The sequence below is a fragment of the Gopherus flavomarginatus genome, chromosome 1 (genome assembly GCF_025201925.1).
Source record: "Gopherus flavomarginatus isolate rGopFla2 chromosome 1, rGopFla2.mat.asm, whole genome shotgun sequence".
Classification (NCBI taxonomy): Eukaryota; Metazoa; Chordata; order Testudines; family Testudinidae; genus Gopherus; species Gopherus flavomarginatus.
In genome coordinates this window covers 316,533,486-316,560,869 of record NC_066617.1, presented here as the reverse complement: position 1 = coordinate 316,560,869, position 27,384 = coordinate 316,533,486, and the positions used below count along the sequence as shown (strand labels likewise).

The 27,384-nt window shown below is 44.5% G+C and overlaps 2 protein-coding genes across 7 annotated transcripts in view; both read left to right on the top strand.

The window, feature by feature from the left end:
• NEK3 (NIMA related kinase 3) overlaps positions 1–25,087 on the top strand; it is a 54,180-nt gene extending 29,093 nt beyond the window's left edge. For 4 of the 5 annotated variants that reach the window (XM_050949380.1, XM_050949358.1, XM_050949370.1 and 1 more), the window contains exons 8-16: positions 4,641–4,695; positions 10,962–11,162; positions 12,037–12,106; positions 13,746–13,780; positions 15,000–15,102; positions 15,524–15,667; positions 17,260–17,394; positions 20,639–20,765; positions 24,582–25,087. In XM_050949380.1, the coding sequence (XP_050805337.1) occupies positions 4,641–4,695; positions 10,962–11,162; positions 12,037–12,106; positions 13,746–13,780; positions 15,000–15,102; positions 15,524–15,667; positions 17,260–17,394; positions 20,639–20,765; positions 24,582–24,651 (940 nt within the window). In that variant the 3' untranslated portion in view covers positions 24,652–25,087. The remainder of the gene's footprint in view (positions 1–4,640; positions 4,696–10,961; positions 11,163–12,036; positions 12,107–13,745; positions 13,781–14,999; positions 15,103–15,523; positions 15,668–17,259; positions 17,395–20,638; positions 20,766–24,581) is intronic. The other variant, XM_050949390.1, reaches the window with a different exon arrangement.
• Positions 25,088–25,999: 912 nt separating this feature from the next.
• Positions 26,000–27,384, top strand: part of NEK5 (NIMA related kinase 5) — a 41,504-nt gene continuing 40,119 nt past the window's right edge. Inside the window, exons 1-2 of one of the 2 annotated variants that reach the window (XM_050948230.1) lie at positions 26,000–26,028; positions 26,926–27,066. In XM_050948230.1, the coding sequence (XP_050804187.1) occupies positions 26,950–27,066 (117 nt within the window). In that variant the 5' untranslated portion in view covers positions 26,000–26,028; positions 26,926–26,949. Of the gene's footprint in view, positions 26,029–26,186; positions 26,257–26,925; positions 27,067–27,384 lie in introns of those variants that run through there. The other variant, XM_050948238.1, reaches the window with a different exon arrangement.

Sequence of the window (27,384 nt, the reverse complement as noted above, 5' to 3'; positions counted from 1 at the left end):
TGGGCAGCTATCCCACAGAGCACCTCGTCCCATTTTGGCGCCGTGGGTTGTGGGAAGGCGACGGAAGGGTGCGGGTCATTCCGCTTCCTGTCCCAATGCCCCGTGGTGCATCGCTTTACATCCCAGCAGTTTGGCGCCATTGTGAGTCTCTGTGCAGCGTGATTTCTGTGGGAAATGGAGCCCGAGCTGCTGAGGACTTTGCTGATGAGTGTTGCCAGCACATCACGTTTGGCAGTCGAGCTATTCCTTCAGCTCCAAAGTGACAGTGAGGAGTCCGACAATGATATTGAGTCGCCTGACGCGTGTGACACTAAATTGCTTGTGGCAGTAACGGAAATGCTCAGCACCGTGGAACACCGCTTTTGGGCTCGGGAAACAAGCACTGAGTGGTGGGATCACATCGTCATGGAAGTCTGGGATGACGAGCAGTGGCTGCAGAACTTTCGGATGAGAAAAGCCACTTTCATGGGACTGTGTGAGGAGCTCGCCCCTACCCTGCGGTGCAAGGACACGAGATTGAGAGCTGCCCTGCCAGTGGAGAAGTGGGTGGCTATTGCAGTCTGGAAGCTGGCAACTCCAGACAGCTACCGATCGGTCGGGAACCAGTTTGGAGTGGGAAAGTCGACTGTTCGAATCGTGTTGATGCAAGTTTGCAGGGCCATTAATCGCATCCTGCTAAGAGGAACCATGACTCTGGGGAACGTGCAGGACATTGTGGATGGTTTTGCAGAAATAGGTTTCCCTAACTGTGGAGGAGTGATAGATGGGACGCATATTTCTATTCTGGCACTACCCCACCTGGCATCCGAGTACATTAATCGGAAGGGGTATTTCTCTGTGGTTCTCCAGATGCTTGTGGATCACCGTGGGCGTTTCATTGACATTTACACAGGCTGGCCTGGAAAGGTGCATGATGCACGCATCTTTCGGAACAGTGGCCTGTTCAGGAAGCTGCAGGCCAGGACTTTTTTCCCAGACCAGAAGATCACAGTAGGGGACGTTGAAATGCCCATTGTGATCCTTGGAGACCCCGCTTACCTGTTAATGCCTTGGCTCATGAAACTGTATACAGGGAAGCTTGACAGGAGCCATTACCGATTCAACTACAGGCCGAGCTGGTGCCGAATGACTGTGGAGTGTGCTTTCGGCCGTTTAAAGGGTCGCTGGAGATCTCTTTATGGGAAGCTAAACTTGGGGGAAAGCAGCATCCCTGCGGTTATATCCACGTGCTATACCCTCCATAATATTTGTAAAGGGAAGGGTGAAACATTCAGTCAGGAATGGACCTCCGAGGTTCAACGCCTGGAGGCTGAATTTGCACAGCCAGAGAGCAGGGCTACTAGAGAGGCCCAGCACAGAGCTACAAGGATTAGGGATGTCTTGAAGGAGGAATTTGAGGCTGAAAGCCAACAGTAATGTTTGGTGCCTTGCATGGGCGTGAAGTGCATTGGTTACAATGATTTGCAGTGCCTGTTTTTTCCTTGGGGTACGGTATCTTTCACTTTCTGCAATAATAAAAACTGTTTTAAAAGCCAAGAAATCATTTATTGAAAAGAAAGTAAGTAAAAGGGCAGGGGGGTAGGGTGGTGAACTGTACAGTCAGAGGTTTGAATATGTCCTGCCTGGAGTGCTGTGCAATGACTGCTGCACTTCAGGATGAAAATGCTGCATGGTGATGGGGGTTGAGTGCAGAGGGTTAGGGTTGTAATTCTCAAGGCTGGTAGGTGAACGTACAGGTGTTGGGGGCAGCTGGTGGTGGTAAGAACCTGGATGCCGGAGAAGGGGGTTTTGAGCTGACATTGGGGCACAAGGGAGAGAGCTTTGGGGCCGGGGGGGTGGGGGTGGCAGCACGGTAGTGCTTTGCCTGCATTGCTACGAGTGACTGCATACAGTCCATTTGGCGCGCCAGAAGGCTTATCAGCTGCTTTGTGCTTTTCTTCTTAGCCAATTCCTTTCTCCTGCTTTTTCTTTCCCTCCACTGCTGCATTTTTTCTCTCCAGTCCTGCAGCCTCTTACTCTCTCTGGCAGACTGATTCATAATTGCTTTCACCAAATCTTCTTTGCTTTTTCTTGGCTTTCTCCTCAGGTTTTGTAGCTTTTCAGCAGTCTCTGATCGGGCCAGTCGATTGGTAGTACTAATCAAGGACACTGTCATTAGAAAAAAGACAAAAATTGAAACATTTAATAGAGAGGCAGCATTGTGTATAATCACAGAGTCTCACTGTAGCATACTTTCCACATACCAGACACAGCACAGAGAGGTCACAGCAGCGAAGACATGGTGAGTAAGGGGGAATGAGTGCAGGAGTTAATTAATCCTGGAAGCCATCTCGCTGCCGCAGCTCACCTGGGAAGGGGAACTGATTGGTTCAGGGCTGCACTGGGGTTTCTGTGCATTGGGGAAAGCAGAGAGCTGCAGGGGGGACCTGCACTGAACACTATCCCTACATTTTCCACAGGAGTTAATTAATCCTGGAAGCCATCTTGCTGCTGCGGGTTACCTGGGAAGCAAGGGAGGGTCTTCTACAGCAATGCGAATTCCGCCCTGACCCCTATGCAGCTTGCCTGTGTGCAGCAATGGTCCCCCCACCCCTCGCGGCACAGTGGCGCAGACGCATTAGCCTGACTGGGACAAGGACCACAGTGCCTCTCCCTATAAACTTGCGCAAGCACATTGCACACGCTCTGGCAGAAACTTTTGAAGAGATTACAGAGGCCGATTACCGCTACATGATAGACCACATCAATGGGCTATTCCACATCTAGGCATGCATGCATGCAGCCATAACCCCCCCTCCTCTCCCGAAACATTTCCATCCTGAAAATAAAAGCTGCTTACCGGGAACCCGCTCCTCTGCTTCTTCACCAACAAGTTCCAGCTGCTGCGACTGGCTAGCTTCCTCCTGGCTTGAGAAGAGCTCCTGGCTGCATGCCTCCTGGGACTCTGCGGTGTCTCCCCTCACGCCAGTACCCTCACTCTTGGTTTCCTCCCCCGCCTCCACCTCCCTCTCCTCTCCCTGCTCTGAACTGTCCATCGTGGTCCTCGGATTGGCAGTGGGGTCACCCCCAAGTATCGCGTCCAGCTCCTTGTAAAAACAGCAGGTCGTGGGGGCAGCACCTGAGCGGCGGTTTCCCTCGCGGGCTTTGCAATAGGCACTCTGCAGCTCCTTTACTTTAACCCTGCACTGCACCGCGTCCCGGTCTTGGCCCCTGTCCAGCATGGCCTTTGATATCTGCCCATAGGTATCATAATTCCTACAGCTGGAGCGCAGCTGTGACTGCACAGCTTCCTCATCAAAAACGCTGATGAGGTCCATCAACTCGCCATTGCTCCATGCTGGGGCTCGTTTGGGGCGTGGAGGCTTGGTCACTGATTGATTGCACTCCACACCTGGCTGAGCAAACAGGAAGGGGATTTTTAAAATTCCTGGGGCATTTAAAGGGCGGGTCACCTGAGGCCAGGGCAGTAGAGTGCAAACTGATGAGCAGAGTGGCTGAACAGGTATTCTGGGATACCTCCTAATACTCTGGAGGCCAATAACAGCGCTTTTGGTGGCCACACTTGACGAGCAGCGCTGCAGCACCAGCGCTGCAGTCGTTATACCCCAAGCAGACCAGGTGTACAGCCAGCGCTGCAGCCAGGGAGTTGCAGCGCTGGATGTGCCTTGCAGATGTGGACAGTTACTAAGTTGCAGCGCTGTAAACCCACCACCAGTGCTGCAACTCTCCAGTGTAGCCAAGCCCTAAGACAACAAAACTGTAGTCTTAGTTCAAGGCAAGATTTTTACCACACCTCCTTCCAGCAATATGGCTCTGCCCCTCCCCCCAACCCTTGGTCAGGATCTCTCCCCAAAGACAAAGTGCTCAGTTCCTTTGTCGTCTTAGGTGAAAAATAACTTGGAAATCTTTTCCACTCTCTCTTATAATCCAGCGCACCTTTGACATAGATTCTTGTGAAGGTTACCTCCCCCTCCCCCCCAAAAGTTCATTCAGACTGTGAGAAAGGAGACATAGGGTCTGCTGGTGAAGGAAGTTTCATGCTGGTTTCTTTCCCTACTGGTGTTTGCTAAAATGCAAATTGATCTGTTCCTGCCTTCCGTGTGCAAATGAATGGTCTCTTAACATGTGATTGCTAATCAACTTGGATGACACCTGGCTTGTCCTTTGTCTGGGACTAACCTGGTTACCCCCTCCCCAGACTTGCCTGGTATATACATTTTAGTTCCTTGTTTTCCTTCATATTTGTAATGTCCGTTGGGTGTTTACCGTACATACGCCCCACAAGAATATTATCAGTGTGTTGTTAGTTTTCCAATAATACCTTAGGTGACACACATCAGATACAGTTTATGACATTAATACATTGGGGTACACTGAACTGGTTAAGCGAGTTAAACCTGTAACAGATATCCGGGAGCCCCTTGCCCTCTTGTACTGGGATGCTGTTAGGGTCATGCACATATTTTTATATAATATTATATTCTGTGAATATTTCTGTTCATTTTAAGTTAAATGTATTTTTTTATTTGCATAGAGTTGAACACTTGAATGAGTAACATAACTTCTGCTAAACGTGACATTGAATTATAATAGTTGGTTAACTACTTCTTATTTTGATTTCTTTGTATATATATTTCTAGTGATATATGGTCCTTGGGATGCATTTTATATGAGCTCTGTACTCTTAAACATCCGGTAAGTGTGCTTATTTGTATCAAAACAATTCTAATTTTGTTTATCTCTCTCTCTATATATATAATATAGATATAAATATATAATATAAAAAAACTTTCAAGTGCTAATGAACTCTGAAACTTCATTAGCAGTTAGATTAAGTTGGATGGATTAACTTGTAATTACGCGTATAGGTTTCCTAAGTGTTTTCTTCTCACTGAGTTTTACTGTAAAAAAAACTGATTATGACAGGCAACAAGTAGAAAATTAATATATATTTAACAAAACACTCACTGCATAAGAATGGTGAAACAAGTTCAGATCAATGGTCCATCTAGACCAGTATCCTGTTTTCTCACAGTGGCCTGTGCCAGATGTTTTAGAGGGAATGGACAGAATAGGGCAATTTTGAGTGATCCATCCCCTGTCATCCAGTCTCAGCTAATTCTTTTTTGAACCCAGTTATACTTTTGGTCTTCACAACATCCTGTGGCAATGTGTTCCACAGAATAACTGTGTGTTGTGTGAAGAAGTACTACTTTTTGTTTGTTTTAAACTTGCTCCCTATTAGTTTCACTGGGTGACCTCTAGTTCTTACATTGTGTGAAGAGGTAAATATTCACTTTGTCTGCACCATTTGTGATTTTACAGATCTCTAGCATATCCCTCCTTAGCTGTCTCTTTTTTATGATGAACAGTCACAGTTTTTTTAAGTCTCTCCTCATATAGAAGTTGTTCCATACCCTTAATTATTTCTGTTGCCCTTCTCTGCACTTTTTTCAATTCTAATACATCTTTTTTGAGATGGGGTGACCAGAACTGCATGAGGTATTCAATGTTAGAGCATATCGTGGATTTACATAGTGGCATATCCTTTTCTTAGTGGTTCCTAATATTCTGTTAGCTTTTTTGATTGCCACTACATATTGAGCAGATGTTTACAAAGAACTATCGATATAGACTCCAAGATCTTTCTTGAGTGGTAAGAGCTAATTTAGACCCCATCATTTTGTATGTATAGTTAGGATTGATTTTCCCAGTGTACATTACTCTGTGCTCATCAACATTGAATTTCATCTGCTATTTTGTTGCCCTGTCACCCAGTTTAGTGAGGTCCTGTCACGGAGTCACAGCGTTTGATCTGTGCCTGGGCCGGTAACCAATCTCCTGGGAGTGACCCTTTAGTGTGCCAGGCTCCAAAGACCCACACAGTTTCACAGGGGCAGGCCTGTGGCCTCCAAGACTGGGCCTTCAGCACTGGTGATTCCTGTCTCTTTCCGTGGCTCCCTACAGTGAATCCAGCCAGGCCAGACTTCTGTGGGAGGCTTGTACTGTGCCCCTTCAGGGTGCAATGCTCTCAGGAAGTACTTACAGCAGCACAGGCAACCGTTTTAAAACAAGGTAACCTTTTATTAGTCACCTGGCACACAGAATCTGAACAGCCGTAGGTTAGCACAGAGAGGCAGAAGTTAAGCTATAGTCCATCCTAGCCAAGCCAGTGCAGTGATGAGCTAGCCAAGCTCTAATGGACACCATCTCTGGCTCTGTCCCCCTGTTCTCCTTTGTCTCCCCTAGTCCAGGCTCCCGAGTCCCTCCAAAAGGGCTCTCTTTCTTCTAGTCAACTGATGCATTGTTCTTCATCTCAGTTCACAGCCCCTGCCTGCTGGGGTTTCCTTCTGTTAGGTCTTGATTGTTCAGTCATTGTAGCGTGTCTTTGTCGTGCTAGAGCCTCTGTTGATTTGGGTTGGTTTCAGCCAGTTTTTTTTTTTAATGACTCTGTTCATTCCACAAGGCAGCGAAGTGACACACACAGGCTTGGTCTACACTACGCGTTTAAACCGATTTTAGCAGCGTTAAACCGATTTAACGCTGTACCCGTCCACACTACGAGGCCCTTTATATTGCTGTAAAGGGCTCTTTAAATTGGTTTCTGTACTCCTCCCCGACGAGAGGAGTAGCGCTAAAATCAGTATTACCATATCGGATTAGGGTTAGTGTGGCCGCAAATTGACGGTATTGGCCTCTGGGCGGTATCCCACAGTGCACCACTGTGACCGCTCTGGACAGCAGTCTGAACTCGGATGCAGTGGCCAGGTAAACAGGAAAAGCCCCTCGAAATTTTGATTTTCATTTCCTGTTTGCCCAGCGTGGAGCTTTGATCAGCACGGGTGGCAATGCAGTCCCAAATCCAAAAAGAGCTCCAGCATGGACCGTACGGGAGATACTGGATCTGATCGCTGTATGGGAAACAAATCTGTTCTATCAGAGCTCCGTTACAGAAGACGAAATGCCAAAGCGTTTGAAAAAAAAATCTACAGGCTACACAGTGCTGCTTGACAAGCGTAACGGGAAGCCAGAGACTCAAATGGACGCTCATGGAGGGAGGGAGGGGGTACTGAGGACTCCAGCTATCCCACAGTCCCCAGCAGTCTCCGAAAAGTATTTGCATTCTTGGCTGAGCTCCCAATGCCTGTAAGTTCAAACACATTGTCCGGCATGGTTCAGGGAATAGCTCGTCAATTTACTCCTCCCCCCCTCCCCCCCCCCCGGTGAAAGAAAAGGGAAAGAAATCATTTCTTGACTTCTTTCAATGTCACCCTATATCTACTGAATGCTGCTGGTAGACGCGATGCTGCAGCAGTGAAGAGCAGTATCCACTCCTCTTCTCTGCCCGGTGGCAGACGGTGCAGTAGGACTGGTAACCGACCTTGTTATCAACCCATGAGTGCTCCTGGCTGGCTTCAGGTGAGGCTGGTCGGGGGCGCCTGGGTGAAAATAGGAATGACTCCCGGTCATTCCCAGTGGATGGTACAGAACAGCTGGTAACCGTCTTCATCATAGCAACTGGGGGCTGAGCTCCATCAGCCCCCTCCCTTTCCTGTGTAAAGAAAAGATTCTGTCCTGCCTGGACTATCATAGCAGCGGCATGCTGGGCTCCTCTCCCTTGCACTGCTTAATGTCCTGCCTGGACTGTCATAGCACCGGGAGGCTGCCTCCCCATCATTTTATCTCACTAACAAGTCATTGTTTCCTATTCCTGCATTCTTTATAACTTCATGACACAAATGAGGGGGACACTGCCACGGTAGCCCAGGAAGGTTGGGGGAGGAGGGAAGCAACGGGTGGGGTTGTTGCAGAGGCACCCCCTGTGAATGGCATGTAGCTCATCATTTCTGTGGGATCTGACACGGAGCAGCTGTGCTCTCTATTACACTGGTTCTCTAGTACACTTGCCCCATATTCTAGGCAGGACTGACTCTATTTTTAGAAACCATAAAGGAGGGATTGACTCAGGGAGTCAATCCCAGTTTTGCCTTTGCGCCCCCGGTCGATCTCAGCCAGGGGCACCCATGATAGCAGCAGACAGTACAGAAGGACAGATAACCGTCATCTCATTGCCAATTTACACCGGCAGCAGACGGTACAGAACGACTGGTAACCGTCTCTGCTATCATGCAAAAGCAAATGAATGCTGCTGTGTAGCGCTGGAGTATTGCCTCTGTCCGCGGCATCCAGTACACATACGGTGACTGTAAAAAAAAAAAAAAAAAAGGCTGAACGGGCTCCATGGTTGCCGTGGTATGGCGTCTGCCAGGGCAATCCAGGGAAAAGGGGCGCAAAATGATTGTCTGCCATTGCTTTCCCGGAGGAAGGAATTAGTGACGACATTTACCCAGAACCACCCGCGACAATGATTTTTGCCCCATCAGCCACTGGGCTCTCAACCCAGAATTCCAAGGGGCAGGGGAGACTGCGGGAACTATGGGATAGCTACGGAATGGCTACCCACAGTGCAACGCTCCGGAAATCGACGCTAGCCTCGGACCATAGACGCACACTGCTGAATTAATGTGCTTAGTGTGGTCGCGTGCACTCGACTTTATACAATCTGTTTTATAAAACCGGTTTATGTAAAATCGGAATAATCCCGTAGTGTAGATGTACCCACACATATCGCCTTTCTCCTACGCTGTTCCAGGAGCACTGCTAACCCTTTTGCGTTCATTGGGTAGCAGTGCAAAATACAAAGGGAAACTGAAGCATGTCTTGGATTCATAAAATGTATTACAGAAAATTTTCATTTCATCACAGATCTCTTTGTAACCTTCACAGTCAGCTTTGGACTTAACTATTTAAAGTAATTTTGTATCATCTGCAAATTTTTGCCACATCACTGTTCACCCCCTCTTCCAGATCACTTACAAATATGCTAAACAGCACAGGTCCCAGTACAGATCCTTGGGGGACCCCACTGTTTACCGCTCTCCATTGTGAAAATGGACCATTTATTCCTACCCTTTGTTTCCCATCTTTTAACCAGTTACTGATCCATTAGAGGCACTTCCCTCTTATCCAATGACTGCTTACTTTGCTTAAGAGCCTTTGGTGAGGAACCCTGTCAAGGGCTTTCTGAAAGTCCAGGTACTTTTCAACACCCTTAAAGAATTCTAATAGATTAGTGAGGTATGATTTCCCTTTACAAAAGCCATGTTGACTCTTACATCTTGAGTGCTGTTTATTTTGAAACATCTAAAAGAAGTTTTTGTACTCCAACACTGTGTGCACAGAGGAAACTTTTCAATTGCATTATTACATTTCTTTGAATTAAAATTATTTATTCTCTATCTTACCCCGATGCACCTTTTTACTTACACTTGGTTTTACACTTGCTGTATGTTAAATACAGGGCTGGAAGTGTAAAATGCACTTTTAGCCAAGGAGTTGCAGTTGGTACCACAAGCCTTTCAACTTGGGACAAAAAATTAAATTCTGGCTCTAGTCTGAAAGTGAAAATGAATTTGGTGTTCTCACTCAAGATACTGTTTGCAAACATCACAAAATTTGATACATAATTTGCAGCAAGCAGCCTTTGCTAGAGAAGCTCAGGAGTAGAATATCAGGTGCCTGAGGATTGAAGTGGACGAGAAGCTGGATATGAGTCAACAGTGTGCCCTTGTTGACAAGAAGGCTAACAGCATATTGAGCTGCATTAGTAGGAGCATTGCCAGCAGATTGAGGGAAGTGATTATTCTCCTCTGTTGTGTCCAGTTTTGGTCCTCCCACTACAGAAGAGATGTGTACAAATTGGAGAGAGTCCAGTGGAGGGCAGCAAAAATGATTAGGAGACTGGAGCACATGACTTATGAGGAGAGGCTGAAAAAACTGGGCTTATTTAGTCTGCAGAAGAGAAGAGTGAGGGGGGATTTGATAGCAGCCTTCAACTGCCCGAAGGGAGGTTCCAAATAGGATGGAGCTAGGCTGTTCTCAGTGGTGGCAAATGGCAGAACAAGAAGCAATAGTCTCAAGTTGCAGTGGGCGAAATCTAGATTGGATATTAGGAAACACTTTCACTAGGAGGTTGGTGAAGCACTGAAATGGGTTACCTAGGAAGGTGGTGGAATCTCCATCCTTAGAGGTTTTTAAGGCCTGGCTTGACAAAGCCCTGTCTGGGATGATTTAGTTGGTGTTGGTTCTGCTTGGAGCAGGGGATTGGACTAGATGACTTCCTGAGGTCTCTTCCAATCCTATACTCTATGAATACGTCTCAGAACAACGTTCACTTTTTTTGCAACAGCGTAACACGGTTGACTCTCATTTAGCCTGTGGTCAATTATAACCCCTAGATCCGTTTCCGTGGTACTCCTTCCTAGGCAGTCATTTCCCATTTTGTATGTGTGCAACTGATTGTTCCTTCCTGAATGGAGTGCTTTGAGCAGGGAGTAGGACTAGATGATCTCATGAGGTCTCTCCCAACCCTAATCTTCTATGATTCTATGCCATGCATTTTACCACTGTGCCCTGCCGCCGCTATTTTGGGAAGGTTGCAGTGCTAATAGTCCCTCATTTTCATTGGTATAGATACAGATGTATTAGATTGTATGGGACATGAACATATAGTAGATCGAAAGTGGAACTCCCAAAATATTGTTGTTCCTAGAAGTTTCCTGTCTAGAAGGCTTTATGTCCATGATTACAGTTGCAATGTCAAGAATAAACTGTCACTATTACGTCATTACCAGAAATACAACTTACAAAGGTAGTACTGACTGACTATCAAAAACACTGGGTTCATGGCTGCTTAAGTGATAAAAGGCAGGAAGGTAAATACCCTAGTAACAGAGTCCTGAGGTTTTCAAAACTCGTTGGCCCAATAGATATCATACAGTTACACAATATGCATTATTGCAGAAATAATTAAACGTTAACATTGCTCTCACATTATTTCAGCTTTTCTTTCCCTTCATATTTGCTTTCAAGGCTTTAAAATTATTTTCTTTCAAATTTAGTTTCAAGCCGATAGCTGGAAACATCTCATCCTTAAGATATGTAAAGGATCCTACAATCCACTTCCTTCTCATTACTCCTATGAACTTCATTATTTAATAAAACAGATGTTTAAAAGAAATCCCAAGAACCGTCCATCAGCCAGTACTATTCTTGCAAGAGGCTGCTTAGCAAAACTTATCAAAAATTGTTTGCCAGCAGAGGTATAGTGTAATTTTATTTTGTTTCCAATTAACAGAAGGTAGGGGAGGGATAGCTCAGTGGTTTGAGCATTGGCTTGCTAAAACCAGGGTTGTGAGTTCAGTCCTTGAGGGTGCCATTTAGGGACTGGGGCAAAAATCTGTCTGGGGATTGGTCCTGCTTTGAGCAGGGGATTGGACTAGATGACCTCCTGAGGTCCCTTCCAACCCTGATATTCTATATATACATACTTTTTTTAAAAGTAGTGCCTACATTTTAGAGGCTAACTCAAATACCTATATTGCCATATCTTGATGTTACTGAAAAATTACTACTTGGGAACCTACTTAAAAAGCGTTAAAAATTAGTCACCATCCTCTGTTAATACAGGTTTACAGATCAGAACTATTACTGTAGGGGAGTTGCTGTTCTTATGTTGAATTGTGGTAATGTGGTTAGGACTGTACAAAATCTGTATCTGTCCAGAGGAGTTTACAGTCTAGGAAACTAATGAAGAGGACAGATTCAGAAAGCACAAAGGCCCAGATCCTCAAAGTGGTTAGGCTCCTAATTCACATTGAAATCAAGTGGAGTTAGGCACCTAAATACATTCGAGGATCTGAGCCAAAATGACCAGGTGATGGGACCGGTACAAAACTGCAGAATCCTGCACACTTATAGTCTTCTCAGAAAAGTGGAGTTTTGATGAGGGATTTTTAAAATTAAAAAACACTGGTGTTTGATTTATGATTTAATCAATAGTGGGTAGTTATTGCTAACTAGAAGATGCCTTTGTTTCTGTTGATTAGCCTATATTTTTTGCACAAAATTTGTTGAGTAATCTGAGAAAACATTAAAATATGCACACTACATAGAATCTTTGTGTACAATTTTCAGATGACAGCTGAGTTTAAACAAATATTAAAGGAGACAAAGAAACACAAAGGTGATTTAGGAAGAAAAAAAGGTAATTTTTTGTCAGAATGATTTTATAATTGACTTAAAAATGTATCAGAATAAGTGAGTATGAAATGCAGTATCTTAGAACCTAAAATTAAAGAACATGTGTCAGTTCTGTGTTTTCAAATAAAGTTGCAATTATTTTTAAATGTGAAATCTTGAACCTGTTAGGATGCTACATAGTTCATCTTTGCAGAGTTTAGTAAGTACTTTGATTTTGCAAACTACACTTTGTTCCTTTACCATAAGGAACAAATTTATGTGATATCTTTTAACACAAGAAGGGAAAGTTTATATGCCACATATTTTATTTGTAAGCAGTACTCTACTTTTGTGTGATAAATTTAAGGGTAATAGTATCACTGTCTGGTCTGAGGCTCCAGTTCAATGAAGTCTTTCTGCTCATGTGCATAACTTCAAGCATGTAAATTTTCCTATTAGAATACCTTCCTAGTTTAAACACTGTGTGTGTGGTTTTTTTTTGTTTACCCCCTGCGGATATTTACCCACTGCTCAAACCTGCTGCATGATCACAGACAATCAACAGTTCCTTTTTTCCACAGAGAGGTTCAGGGAAATTGAATAGCAGAAGTGTCTCAAGATGGGACTGAGGCAGTGATGAGCTCCCAAAATCCTAAGAACTGGTTCCCTACCAGGTTCTCGGCGGCAGGGGGGGTGTCTCTTCACTTGCTCCGGGTTTTCGGTGGCATTTTGGCGGCAAATCCTTCACCCGAAGTGAGTGAAGACCCTCCCCCCCGCCGCTGCTGCTGAAGTGCTGCGGAAGACCCGGTAGGGAACCACGCAGTGAGTACAGTACAAGCCCCATGTGCCTGTCCCCCCCTCCACATCCAGCCCCAACCCATGTGCTGCTCCGCTTGGAACCTGCAAGTTTCTCCTCCCCCATCCCCCACTTGGGTAGCAGCAGCAGTCTGGGGCTCTGAGGGCTATTTAAAGGGCCGGGGCTCCCCTGCTTCTACCACCCCGGCCCTTTAAATAGCTGCTGGAGCCTCGGGGAAGTGGCAGGGCTCTGGTGGCTATTTAAAGGACTGGGGTGGCAGAGTCAGCTGGAGCCCTGGCCCTTTAAATAGCCCCTGGAGCCCCCTGCCACCCCAGGGCTCCGGGGGCTATTTAAAGGGCCTGCGGCTCCCCTGCTTCTACTGCCCTGGTCCTTTAGAAAGCCGCTGGAACCCTGGAGTAGTAACAGGGCTCTGGCAGCTATTTAAAGGACCGGGGCGGTAGAAGCAGCAGGAGCCCCGGACTTTTTAAATAGCCCCCAGAGCCGCGCAGCCCTACCTCAGGGCTCCAGCAGCGGGGCTCTGGTGGCAATTTAAAGGGCCTGGGGCTCCAGCCCCTGCTTGGAGCCCCAGGCCTTTTAAATTGGCGCCTGGGGAAGCTGGGCCACTCCTTTAGCAACCGGTTCTACACCGGCTTCTAAATTTAATAACCGGTTCTTGTGAACTGGTGCAAACCGGCTCCAATTCACCACTGGACTGAGGTATATTGGCAGAGCAGTGAAGAAGCTTTCACAGAATTTTCCTTCAAAATGCCTGGCTCAGTGGTGTTAATTTCTTACCTTCAAGAGCACCACTTCAGCTGCTTATCTCAAATGTATATTTAATTTTTGAACATGTCCATTAATTTATCAGGTGCTGTCATAACAAGTGGACATTCTAATAATGGGGTAAGTACTCAAATATGAATACAAATATAATCCCTATTTTTTAAAATAACATATAGCAAATTGTTGTTGCTGACTAGTTACTGTATTAATAATCCATAGGCTTCTAGATCAGCAGTGAAGTGAATTGTGGTGGTATTTATATAAACATGTCACCCACATACACCTCTACCCCGATTATAATGCTGTCCTCGGGAGTCAAAAAATCTTACCGTGTTATAGGTGAAACTGCTTTATATCAAACTTGCTTTGATCTGCTGGAGCGTGCAGCCTCGCACCCCCCCCCCCCGAGCATTGCTTTACCACGTTATATCCGAATTCATGTTATATTGGGTCGCGTTATATCGGGGTAGAGGTGTATCTGATATAGTAGGTACTGCCCTTCTGCTACAGTGAAAATTGCAACATTTTCTGATATAATCTCAGCTTCATATCCTTGTGGCTTTCTGAAATTTTGGTTTAGGGTCTTGCGTTTTCCATGTTTAGTCCCTGCCTAGAGGTGGATTTTGTTTTAGTTTTAGTGAAAATCCCTCCAGTTGTTTGAGTTATGAGACAATGGATAAAAATACACATACCCATTTTGCTCTAAAAACAAAAACATTGAACAAGCCACAGCAGAAACGGTTTGGCTTAGCCTCACTGAGAACTAGTGCCCATGCTTTATTTGGGGTGAGCGTAATTAAATTAAATTAAGTAAGTTATAAATGGCTGAAAGAGCACTTCTGAGCAAATTTTAACAGAGCCTACACCATCCCCAGTGACTATATTTTTCAAAATAGAAAAGAGACATGTTGCCAATAGGGCTCACTTCCTTTCCCTGGCTGAATTTCTTAATTGGACCTGACAATCTGGGATCTTCCTGTTTGAGTGCACCTTGTTGTTCTCCATCTCAATTCCTATTCATTCATCCAATCCAGCTGCACCTATTCACTCTCCATTATTTTGCTTCTGCTTAAAATTTTTTTAAAGATGCATAGCTCTACATAATTAAATTTGGGCTTGGTGTCAGAAATCCTGACTCTCTCTCAAGAAGGGACATACAGTATGAAATGGGGTATAGGAAGTGCAGTGCAATGGCTGGTTTGGTGTCGCTGTTATTAACTTTACTATACTTGACTAGTATTTTTGTCCAAAATGTACCCAAAAAAGACTTGCAAGGATTATTGTTTAATTGCTTTAACAATACAAGTAATGATTAATGCTGTCCTTGGACCTTTTAAAGCAATATGAAGATCAAAGTAGTACAGGTAGCAATTCAAAACTGGAGAACATTACCAAGCGCCTGAGTGAGAGGACACTGAAGCAAAAGGGTGCTGGTGAAGAGGGTAATGTATATTGAATTCTAAGGCGTATGCGTTCTCTTATTTATAGTGATGCTGATCTGCTGTGCATACAGCCAAATCTTTAACTTAAAAAAATGGAGTACACAGCACTGTAATTACAGAAAAAGGTGCCAGTACACTTGCCTGCAAACTTTTTGAGATACAGTGATCATTGTATATTTCAGATTAAAGTCTTTCCCACAATGTTAGAAAAGCAGGTTCTTTGAAAACAAACAATTGCTGTAATAAAAATAAACAGACACATGGGACCAAATTGGAGTTGCACCCACTTCCATTAAGTCCAAATTTTGACCCATAGTTCCCAATCTCAATGTTGCTAGAGTACTTTATTGCTCTTTATAGTATTTTGTTTGAGCATGGAAATGTGTTAGAAGCTAGTAATCAACTTTTTCTTTTTCATTAGAAAACTATGAAGTCACCCCAAAGAATGCGAATTTGCCAAGTCCCCACAGAAAACATTGGGAAAGGGGAGAGTCAAATACAGTCATAAATGTCCTGGAAAATGCATCTTTGCTTTCTTCCAGTTTTACAGCTGAGGAGGATGAAAGTAAGATCAGACTAAATGTATTTACAGTTGACTTTTATTTGTTTTTCATACAAGAAATGCACAGACTTCTTAATGGTGTTATAAAAAATGATTTTTTAGAAAATGATGGCACTATGCAAGGGGTATCTAATAATGACAAAAACAACCATACCAATAAGGATTTGAAGTAGTAAACAGTGCAGAAGAGAATAGGGGTCTGACCTTTAAAGTGTGATTTGAAAAGTCTGAGATAGATGCTAGCAGTGTTGGAAAGAGCCACAAGTGGAAAAAGCAGTGTTGACAGCAAAATGGTCATCATCTGTGTTTGACGAAGAGGTTGTGCCTTTACCACAGTTATGTCCCTGTTACATGAAGCTAAACCACTTTAAGATGCTCTACATCAGTGCTTCTCAAAGCCGGTCCGCCACTTGTTAGGGAAAGCCCCTGGCGGGGGCAGTTCACTGCTGCAGGCCAGTGGGGGCTGCAGGAAGCGGCGCGGGCTGAGGGATGTGCTGGCCGCCCTTTCCGCAGCCCCCATCGGCCTGGAGTGGCGAACTGCAGCCAGTGGGAGCCACGATCATCTGAACCTGTGGACGCGGCAGGTAAACAAACCGTCCCAGACCACCGGGGGCTTTCCCTGAACAAGCGGCAGCCCGACTTTGAGAAGCACTGCCCTACATTGAGCTAACCTTGAGAGCTACTTATAAGATTCAGCTGATGCAGAATTCAGCTGCCCATCTTTTGAGTAGGGTAGGCTGGTGGGAGCATGTCATATTTGTGCTTCAGATTCTGTGCTGTTTTCAATTAATGTGCAGGTAATTCAAGTGCTGGTTATTATTGACAAAGGCTGAAATGGCCTAGGCTCTAATTACTGTATCTCAGAGACTCTCTCTTTCTATGTCCTGCTGTGATGATAACTCTCAACAGGAACACTTCAGCACAGACATTTTACTGAAAAATGTACAAATTTTACCTTGTACAGTGCACCCACATACTGCAGTAATGGATGCCTTGTTCATGCTTATAGGACTATAGTTATTATTATGGGATAAATATATATTATAAATAAATGTGAAAATTAGCATTACTATTTGATTACAAAATCAAAATATGAATGGTCAGAAAATTCCAGAAGTTAGGGAAGCAGATGATACACCAAGCCATGAAATGGAAACGAAACATGTTTGGACTTGTGCATTTCCCTTGATTTCTGCTATAGGAGTGAGTTTTTCTTCTTTGTTAGAACTGGCCCCTCGGGCTCCAACCTGAGAGATTCATAGAGGCACATGATGTCCAGGCAGAGATGCTAAGTCTCTGCACTTGGTCCTGGCTTCTGCTGGCTTCCTGACAGAATCCAGAATCTCTTGCTGCCTTTAGTACCCTCATTCTGCTCTAGTGCTGACACAGTCAGCATCAGGTCACCAACTGAAGGACTATGTGTTTGGCGAGCTGGGCAATAATGCTACAAGCTCAAATCTCCAGACAACACCCCTCTGTTATTTCTCTAGTAGATATCTCTATAATTCATTTTATTAATGGTATCTTATGTAGCTAGGATGTTTCAGAGTATGATTTGCTAATGATCAATGATTTGCTAGTGATGTTTTTACTAGGTGGCTGTGTTATAAAATATAGTGAAGATAAACCACGCAAGCAGTGGCTCAAAGAAACTCCTCACACCTTGATGAATATTCTCAAGAATGCTGATATCAGCTTGGCATTTAAAACCTACACAATCTATAAACCAGGTAAATCCTGAGTCTGCAGGCAAACTGACATTTTGAAAATCAGATCCATAGTGATCAAAGTTTTTCATTATATAGCATTATTTATATGCTTGACTTTCAAAATCGCAGCAGATTTATTTTAAAATAATTTTATTAAACAAAATTTAGACTATTAAAAACAAATGAGAGAAATGTACGTACAGACTTGCAGCTGTGTGGTAAATCTCTTTACCCCACACTTTCACCTACCATTTGTGGTGGCCATGTTGATGGCAGCCTTCTGGAAGGCAGGATGCTGAAAGAATAAGGTATAAAAGAATTTATTCTACCAGATTTGCTGCTTTTTTAGTACAAGTGGCAGAGCTTTGGGAAGCCCTGGCCCCAGGGTATGTCTATACTACAAGCATTACTGTGCTGCACCCACGCTGCTGTAGTGTAGACATTCGCTACAACAGCAGAAAGGGTATTTCTGTTGCTGCAGTAAATCCACAACCTTGAGAGATGGTAAGTAGGCCGACAGAAGAATTCTTCCGTTGACCTAGCTGCATCTACAATGGCAGTTAGGCTGACCTAACTGTGTCACTCAGGGCTTGAAATTTTTCACAGCTCTGAGAAATGTAGCTAGATTGATATAGTTTTTAGGTGTAGACCAGGTGCCAGATTCTGATTCTATCTTGCATTCTTTTGCAGACCGCTTTATTATCTTGTTTAACTACTCATTTAACAGAGTGTAACAGCCTGTACTGATGCTGTAGGCATAGGAGAATGTCTTTCTTTGTGTCCAGTTTATGATTTGACATCATACTTTCTTTGCTTGTCCACATTTAAAAAATGAAGAAAGGGTTAAGGAAAAAGTTACAAGTATGATCTGAATTTTGAAAAACCTGCCTTACAGTGAGAGACTTAAGCTCAATTTATTTAGCTTACCAAAGAGAATGCTAAGAGGTCTAGGAGTACTACATGAGGAGAAGATTTCTTATAGCAGAGAGACAGATAAAGGGACAATGAGATCCAGTGGCTGGAAGTTGAAGCTAGATAAATTCAGACAAAATAAAATATTCATTAACAGTGAGAGTAAGTAGTCATTGGAACAGCTTACCTTGGGATTTGGTGGATTTTCCGTCACTTGAACTCTTTAAATATAGATTGAATGATTTTCTGAAATATATGTTATAGCTCAACCAGAAACTCTGAGCTAGAGACACGATTTGATAAGTGACATTTTTGGCCTGTGTTGTGTGGAGTTTCAGACTAGATGATCATAGTGGTCTCCTCTCTTCTTAAAATCTATGAATGTGCTGATGTTGGTTGATTTCTCATATGGTAGCAGTGAGAGGTTGTTAATTTGAGAGAGCTAAATTCAGACAAGCTAATTGGCCTGAGAAACGAGAGTTCTTGGACCATGGAGCCTGATTTTGGCAGTATGTGTACTTTGTCTTGGGATGTGTGTAGCCCTACAAAAACATAAGATGAAATTCACCCAATAGAAAAACGTTCTTTGAACGTGAGTGGTGGGAAGGCCTTCACATGGGCTACCTGCAGTAAGATTACTCCTGCGGACATTCTGTGCCAAAAAATTAAAAATTCTGCAAAATTCTGCAAATTGTATTTGTCAAAATAACACTAGATAATCACGCTAGTTTCAATTATTTTGGTAATTTATTTCAAAATACCTATCAGCAAATATGTAACAATACAGACACACACAAATTTTCCCCCAAGAGTAGAGAGTTAAAGAAACCCCTGTGACAATCCAATTCCTGTTTCTCTGTCTCCTTCTCTCCCCCTCACCCCTCCGCCCCCAGAGCCCAGGCAGGGGGCCAGACATCTACAACCCCTCTCCGCAATAGCCCAGCTGTGGTGCCAACCCCCAGCCAATACACCCAAACCCCCTCCTCCCCAGAGCCCAGTCATGGGGCCCCTGGCCCAAATACCCATACCCTCTCCCCCCCCCAGAACCCAGCTGTAGGGCCCCCGAGCCCAGCTGCGGGCCCCCCCCTTTGTCCAGATACCCATTCCCCCTCCCCTCCAAGCCCAGCTGCAGGGCCCTCCCTTGCCCAGATATTTGTACCCCCTGAGCCCAGACACCCACCCTCTCCCCCTCCCCAGAGCCTAGCCATGTCCCCCCAGCCTCCCTCCTGCCCCAGAGTCCAGGGATCCAGAGGGAGAAACAGCCTGATGCTTGGTCCCAGGCTTGCACAGACTTTCCTGAGCGCTACCCTCTCCTTCCCTCAGGGCATGCGAACTCTAGCAGCCAGGAAGCCTCTAGCTCCCTGTCCCTCCCCTGCAGTGTCTTCTGTGTGTGAGCTGGGCTCTGCCAGGTCCAGCAGCCCCTCATGGTGGCCAGCAGTGCTGCAACCCATTTCTGTGGGGGAAAGGAAATTCTGCGCACACAACGTTAATTTCTGCAAAATTCTGCATTGCGCAGTGACACAGAATTCCCCCAGGAGTAAGGTAGGGTGAATATTACAAATAACTATGTCTTCACTGCAGGATTAACTCAAATTAGCTACATCCAAGTTAACTCGTCTTGAGTTAGCCTAGCTCAAGTCAAAGCAACCATGCTGCAAAACAACACTTAGGTCTTGTCTACACTGTCACTCACAGTGCTGAAACTTTCTTTGCTCGGGGTGTGAAAAAACAGCCCCGTGAGCGATGCACTTCAAATTGGCAGTGTTGCTAGTACTCCAGTGCTGGGAGCTATTCCCCTCACAGAGGTGGTTTTATTATAGGGCTGGGAGATCTCTCTTCCAGCACTGGAGCCACGACTACACAGCCACGTTAAAGCGCTGCTGCTTTAACATTGGCTGTGTAGACATACCCTTAGCTGCACAAAATGATTGGTTTATTGCACACAGTGATTGTATTAGCAACACAGAGCAATTGTGTTAGCAGCTGAATAATTGTGCTAACTCGAGCTGTAGCTAAAAGGCTTGTCAGCTCAATAAAAATACTACCACACTCAAATTAAGGGGTTTTGTGTGTAAATGGAACGCAAGTTAAAGACAACGCTCAATTTATAATTTGGGTTAACTGCAGTGAAGACAAACTTTATGATTTATGGAGCTTAGTTTGGTTGGAGGAGTTAACAAAGTGGGCTGTAGAAAGAATTTAGAAGCAATATTCAAAACTTGGGGGACTGGTGAGGCATTGGGAGGTGTGAATTTTGTTGACATTTCATTTTGGTTTTGAAACACTTTTAGCTTTCTTTTTTCACACTAAATTATTATGGGTTCCCTTTCTCCCCCCCGCCTTTGTTTCAAAGTCTCTGAAGACTTATTGAGAGGTCCACTCTCCGAGGAAACCAAAGTATCTGATGAAATAGATGGTGAAGGTGAAGCCATTATAATGGATCCTGAGAGGCTTGAACCAAGATCTGATGAAGAAGACACGTATGTTCCAGCACAGCTTAAAAATTATATTCAGCTCTCATGGTTTTCTTTAGATTTGTTAGAGCAATTGCTCAAAAATAACCTTTTCTCTTGAAAACCTGGAATGTTTTATCATTTTTCAGCATATAAATTCATGCCTCTTTTATCTGACCACATTTATTGCTACTAAAGTATAAAATTCAAAATACTTTTTCACTACTATATTTCACATACTTGCCACATTGTGGTGAGCCAAATGGGAATGAGCTGTTCCCACTGTAATAAACTCCTTCCTCATCACTCAGCCTGATGAGAGACTAAGGGCTTGTCTACACTGGCACTTTACAGTGCTGCATCTTTCTCACTCAGGGGTGTGACGTGACACCCTTCCCCTTGAGAGCTGCAAGTTTCAGCTCTGTAAAGTGCCAGTGTAGACAGTGCACCATTGCTGGGAGCTGTTCCCCTTGTGGGGGTGGTTTTTTTTATCACTCTTCAAGCGCTATGCCGTAACCACACACCCATATTAAACGCTGCCGCGGACAGTACTTTAACGTTGCTAGTGAAGACATGCCCATCTGCCTTCAAGCTGCCTGCCATGCTATCTCTGGTGCAAGTGCAGCCATTTCAGATGTGAACTGGTGAGATGTGTGGCAAGTGAGCACACCTGGAGCCTCAGGAACAGTTGTCGCGTGGCTGCAGTGTGCTTTAGGATGCCGCATGTCTACTGAATGGCTGCTTGTCTCTTGCTGGTCTGTCAGTAGGACTTTTCAGACTCCACACTGCTGACCCCGAGACTATTGAATGGCCTTAGAGTGTGTGATGCCCACTGTCATGGTATAATTCCCCACTCTGAACCTTAGCGTCCAAAAGATGGGGTACCAGCATGAATTCCTCTAAGCTCAATTACCAGCTTAGAACCTGTAGCGCTGCCACCAACCAGGAATTCCAGTGCCTGGTACACTCTGGTCCCCCCAAAACTTTGCCCGGGGACCCCCAAGACCCAGACCTTCTGGATCTTAACACAAGAAAAGTAAACCCTTTCCCTCACCATTGCCTCTCCCAGGCTTCCCCTCCCTGGGTTACCCTGGAAGATCACTGTGATTCAAACTCCTTGAATCTTAAAACAGAGAGGAAAATGCACCTTCCCCCCTCCTTCTCTCTTCCCTTCCCAGATTCTCCCTGAGAGAGACAGTAATCGTAACACAGAGAAATTAGCCTCTCTCTCCCCCTTCCCTCCTTTCTCCCCACCAATTCCCTGGTGGATCCAGACCCCGTCCCCTGGGGTCTCACACCAGAATAAAAAAAAATCAGGTTCTTAAACAAGAAACTTTTAATTAAAGAGAGAAAAACAGTAAAAATTATTTGTAAATTTAAAATGGAATAGGTACAGGGTCTTTCAGCAATAGACACTGGAAATACCCTCCCAGCCTAAGTATTTAAGTACAAATTAAAATCTTTTTAGCAAAATACCAATTTGAACTCCTTCCAACCAAATACACCTTTGAACTCCTTCCAGCCAAATACACATTTGCAAATAAAGAAAACAAGCATAAGCCTAACTCACCTTAGCACCTAGTACTCACTATTTTGAATCTATAAGAACCTGTATCAGGGAGATTGGAGAGAAACCTTGTTGCACATCTGGTCCCTCTGAGCCCCCAGAGTGAACAACAACCAAAATCTAACAGCACACACAAAACTTCCCGCCCTCAAGATTTGAAAGTATCCTGTCCTCTGATTGGTCCTCTGGTCAGGTGACAGCCTGGCTCACTGATCTTGTCAGCTCTTTACAGGCAAAAGAGAAATGAAGTACTTCTGTTCTATTAACTCTTACTTATCTGTTTGACACCCACCTACACTGTTTGGACACTTTGGACATTTCTGATTTTTTACTTATACATCTCTGTTTTCTCTCCCAAATTATTATTTTATATTTTGAACCTTTTTTTCTCTTTATAGTACCACTTATGCATTCGCTAATAAGTACCATATTTATACGTACCAGTGATGTCAAAATTAAATAAATTACAGATTTCCTTACTGTTGTTCAGTATTGACATAAGAACGGCCATACTGGGTCAGACCAATGGTCATCTAGCCCAGTATCCTGTCTTCTGACAGTGGCCAGTGCCAGACGCTTCAGAGGGAATGAACAGAACAGGGCAATTATTAAGTGATGCATTCTCTATTGTCCAGTCCCAGCTTCTGGCAGTTAGAGGTTTGGAATTGCATCCCTGACCATCTTGGCTGATAACCATTGGTGAACCTGTCATCCATGAACTTATCTAATTTGTTTTTAACCCAGTTATACTTTTGGTTTTCACCACATCACATGGCAGCAAGTTCTACAGGTTCACTGAGTGTTGTATGAAGAAGCACTTCATTTTGTTTGTTTTTTAAACCTGCTGCCTATTAATTTCATTGGGTGACCCCTAGTTCTTGTGGTGTGTGAAGGGGTAAATAACACTTCCCCATTTACTTTTGCCACACCATTCGTTATTTTATAGACCTCTATCATATCTCCCTTTTAGTCATCTCTTTTTTAAGATGAACAGTCCAATCTTTTTTCTCTCTTCTCATATGGTAGCTGTTCCACACCCCTAATCACTTCTTTCTTGAGCAATAATAGCTAATTTACACCCCAACTTTTTGTTTGTATAGCTGGGATTATTTTTCCTAATGTGCATTACTTTGCATTTATCAACATTTGAATTTCATCTGCCATTTTGTTGCCCCGTCACCCAGTTTAGTGGGATCCCTTTCTCTTCGAAGTCAGCTTTTTTGAGTAATTTTATATTGTCTACAAATTTTGCCAGCTGACTGTTCACTCCCCTTTCCAGATCATTTATGAGTATGTTAAACAACACAGGTCTCAGTACAGATAACTGGGGGACCCTGCTATTTACCTCTCTCCATTATGAAAATTGACAGTTTATTCATACTTTTTGTTTCCTGTCTTTTAACCAGTTACTGATCCATAAGAGGACCTTCCCTCTTATCCCATGTCTGCTTAGTGCTTGTCTATACTTACGGGTGATCTAGGGAGGGGCGAGTGGTGCATTGGCAGTCGATTTAGTGAGTCTAGTGAAGACCCGCTAAATCGACTGCAGATCGGTCTCCCAGCGACTCCTGTACTCCACTGGATAGAGAAGAGTAGGGAGAGTCAATGGGAGAGCATCTCCCATTGACACTGCGTAATGTAGACCCCCCAGTAAGTTGATCTAAGATATGTCGATTTGAGTTACACTATTCACTGTAACTCAAATTGCGTAGCTTAGATTGAATTTCTCCTGTAGTGTAGACGAGGCCTTAGTTTGCTTAAGAGTTTTTGGTGAAGGACCTTGTCAAAGGCTTTCTGAAAGGCTTAGCACACGCTCCTCTTGTTGGCTTCTCCCGTTTTTTTATTTATGTGGCTCTCTGCCTAGCATACGGGCTTTGCGGATCACGTTCTAAGCCACCTATCTCTCCCCATTCATTATATGAGAGCATAGATATCTGACTCAGGCTTTCTGGATCACAGTGTTGTTCATGTAATTTTCTAGGTGCTTAAAAGTTAGATGCCATGATGCTCAGCATTGCAACACCTTAGTCCCTTTTGTGGATCTGGGACCTTCTCTTTGTTTTCTTATGAAAGCTATAATTGGAATGAATTCAAAAAATACCTTTCCATTCCCTAATCACAAAGGTGTAAGGAATATACCTTTTGTAATTAGGTTATTTTGACTGTAATTCAATGTGATACATGGGATAATTGTGGAAGAAGGAAAAATAGTAGTCAAGATTTTTATGACTGTATAGTTTTAGATTTGAGAATTTATTCTTTTAATCTGTTTTTAGGGATTTTGAAGAGGAAGATGATCCTGACTGGGTATCTGAATTGAAGATGATGGCCACGTACAGTGACTGAATGTATAATATAACAATTATATGTACAATATATAAATTACAGTTGTTAAATGTATGTAATCCAAGTTTGGATTTTAATTTTTTTACTGCTAAATCAACAGTTTTCAAGTTGATTAGTTCTGAATGTGTAAGTTTCATACACATCAGAATGGAGAAAAAATATACTTGATAAAAATTAAAACCGCAATCCAATGAACAAATCTGAATATCTTAATAATAAATTAAATATATGCTTGTTCTGTAGAAATGCCCGGGAGAGCAACACTGTTTAAAAGATCACAGTGTGGCAAGTGAGGAATGGTAGCACTAAAAGAATAATATGCAAGGTGTTTCTTTTTGATTAAAAATACAGATGTTTTATAGTAGAAATAATTGATCTTGCCTGAATGTAGCTTTAGGGACTATAATAACTTTTAATAAAGGCCTATGTCTCTCCAGCCAGTTTGTGATCTTTTGAAAATGGGGTGCAGTGAGGACACAGTGGCTGGGAACACTGGGTGATGGGAGTGCAGTGAGGACAGTGAGGCGGTACACTGGGTGATAGGGTATAGGGATGACACTGGATGATGGGGTGCATTGGGAGATGGGGGTGCAGTGAGGACACAGTGGCTGGGAACACTAGGTGATGGGAGTGCAGTGAGGACAGTGAGGCGGTACACTGGGTGATAGGGTATAGTGATGACACTGGATGATGGGGTGCATTGGGAGATGGGGGTGCAGTGAGGACACAGTGGCTGGGAACACTAGGTGATGGGAGTGCAGTGAGGACAGTGAGGTGGTACACTGGGTGATGGGGTATAGTGATGACACTGGATGATGGGGTGCATTGGGAGATGGGGGTGCAGTGAGGACACAGTGGCTGGGAGTGGGAACACTAGGTGATGGGAGTGCAGGGAGGACAGTGAGGTGGTACACTGGGTGATGGGGTGCATTGGGAGATGGGGGTGCAGTGAGGACACAGTGGCTGGGGGTGGGAACACTAGGTGATGGGAGTGCAGGGAGGACAGTGAGGTGGTACACTGGGTGATGGGGTGCATTGGGAGATGGGGGTGCAGTGAGGACACAGTGGCTGGGAGTGGGAACACTGGGTGATGGGAGTGCAGTGAGGACAGTGAGGTGGTACACTGGGTGATGGGGTGCATTGGGAGATGGGGGTGCAGTGAGGACACAGTGGCTGGGAACAGTGAGTGATGGGGTGCGGTGAGGACACTGGCCCCTGAGTGAGGGGGCTGCGCTGAGGGAGTCCCAGGAGGGGTCAGAGCACTATATTATCCAGGCTCCTCCCCCCTCGGGGAGCCCGGGCTCCTCCTTGTGCGTCTCACCCTCCCCCCTGCGCAGCTCTCACTGCTGCGGGGCCCGGCCCGGCTGCGGCACTCAGGTACCGCGCACCGTGGTCTCGACCTGCCCCGGCGCCGCGCGGGGGGCTGAACGAGGGACCGCGCTGAGCTGCGGGTCTGGAGCGTCCCGGCCCCATGGCAACGGAGCGCGCGGGGAGGGGAGGCCGGGCAGGGCGAGGACTCAGGGATAACCCCGTGGCTCCCACAGCACCGGGGGAGGGGGCGCCGGAGGCAGAGCGCCCCCCCCCCCCCGACTGCACCAAGAGGCTGTAAATAGGGAGACTTTGTGTAGGGGCGGCCGCAAATCAAGGCTGCCCCCAGCCCCGCCTCCTGCCTGGGGCCTGGCTGCAGGTGTCCGCGGTCGGATCCAGCCTTTCCCGAAGTGCGGGTCCCCCCATCCCAGAGCCTAGCTTGCGTCTGAGTCTCTCTAGCTGGTTGCCAGAAGACCCTGCAAACTCAGTCCTGGCTGTGAGGGGGCAGCCAGTGCTGCCTTTTTCCCTGGTAGCTGCAGTATGAACGTCCGCGTTCATTTCAGTGGGTACTAACCCAGATGCCAGTGATAATACTTGGTGCTAATGCTTTTAACTGTTTCACCGAGCCTGGAAGCTTATAAGGAAAGAGAAATCATGTGATGTCATTAATACCTATAGAATTAGTTTCAGCACATTTTGAGTAGATGTCTAACACCAGTTGGTGCTGAGGGAGTTGTAACTGGTTTTATTTTCCAGAAGGTATGGGGGGCTCAGCATTCGTACATTTGGAAAAGCTGGTTTAATTAAATACGGGGCACACCAACCCAGTTGGTGACAACAATTGTGATTGTGATTAAATTCTTCAAATTTGTGACTTCAGCAGTGTGTGAAATCCCTTAGAATATTTTCAGAATACCGATTACCTTTGAAACCCTCATATTTGGGACTTTTTTTTTTGTATTTTAGACACTGCTTTAAGACAAAGACATCATGGATAAATATGAAATTATTAAAATGATTGGGGAAGGAGCCTTTGGCAAAGTATTCTTAGCAAAAGGAAAGGTAGATAACCACCAATCTGTTATCAAAGAGATCAATTTAACAAAGGTAAAAACAACAAAAGCAACCCTATATAATACTGATGGTTTTTATTTAATTGGTTATAGTGCTATGTGTTACTGCAATGTAAACTTCGGAGTTTTTTATTTCCTGTACGATTATAGGTTGACTATGTAAGGTTAAAATATCTAAAAGACTGTGTTCAGTTTGTCTATTAATTTAGTGATTTGCAAGTATGATTACATGTACAAATTTAACATAATAAAAACATGCCCATAAAAATATTTCCAGTTAGTTCAGACTTATCTATATGTAGAGTATGATAGGAAGTATAGAAATTATGGGCATATCCCTGCCAAACATTTA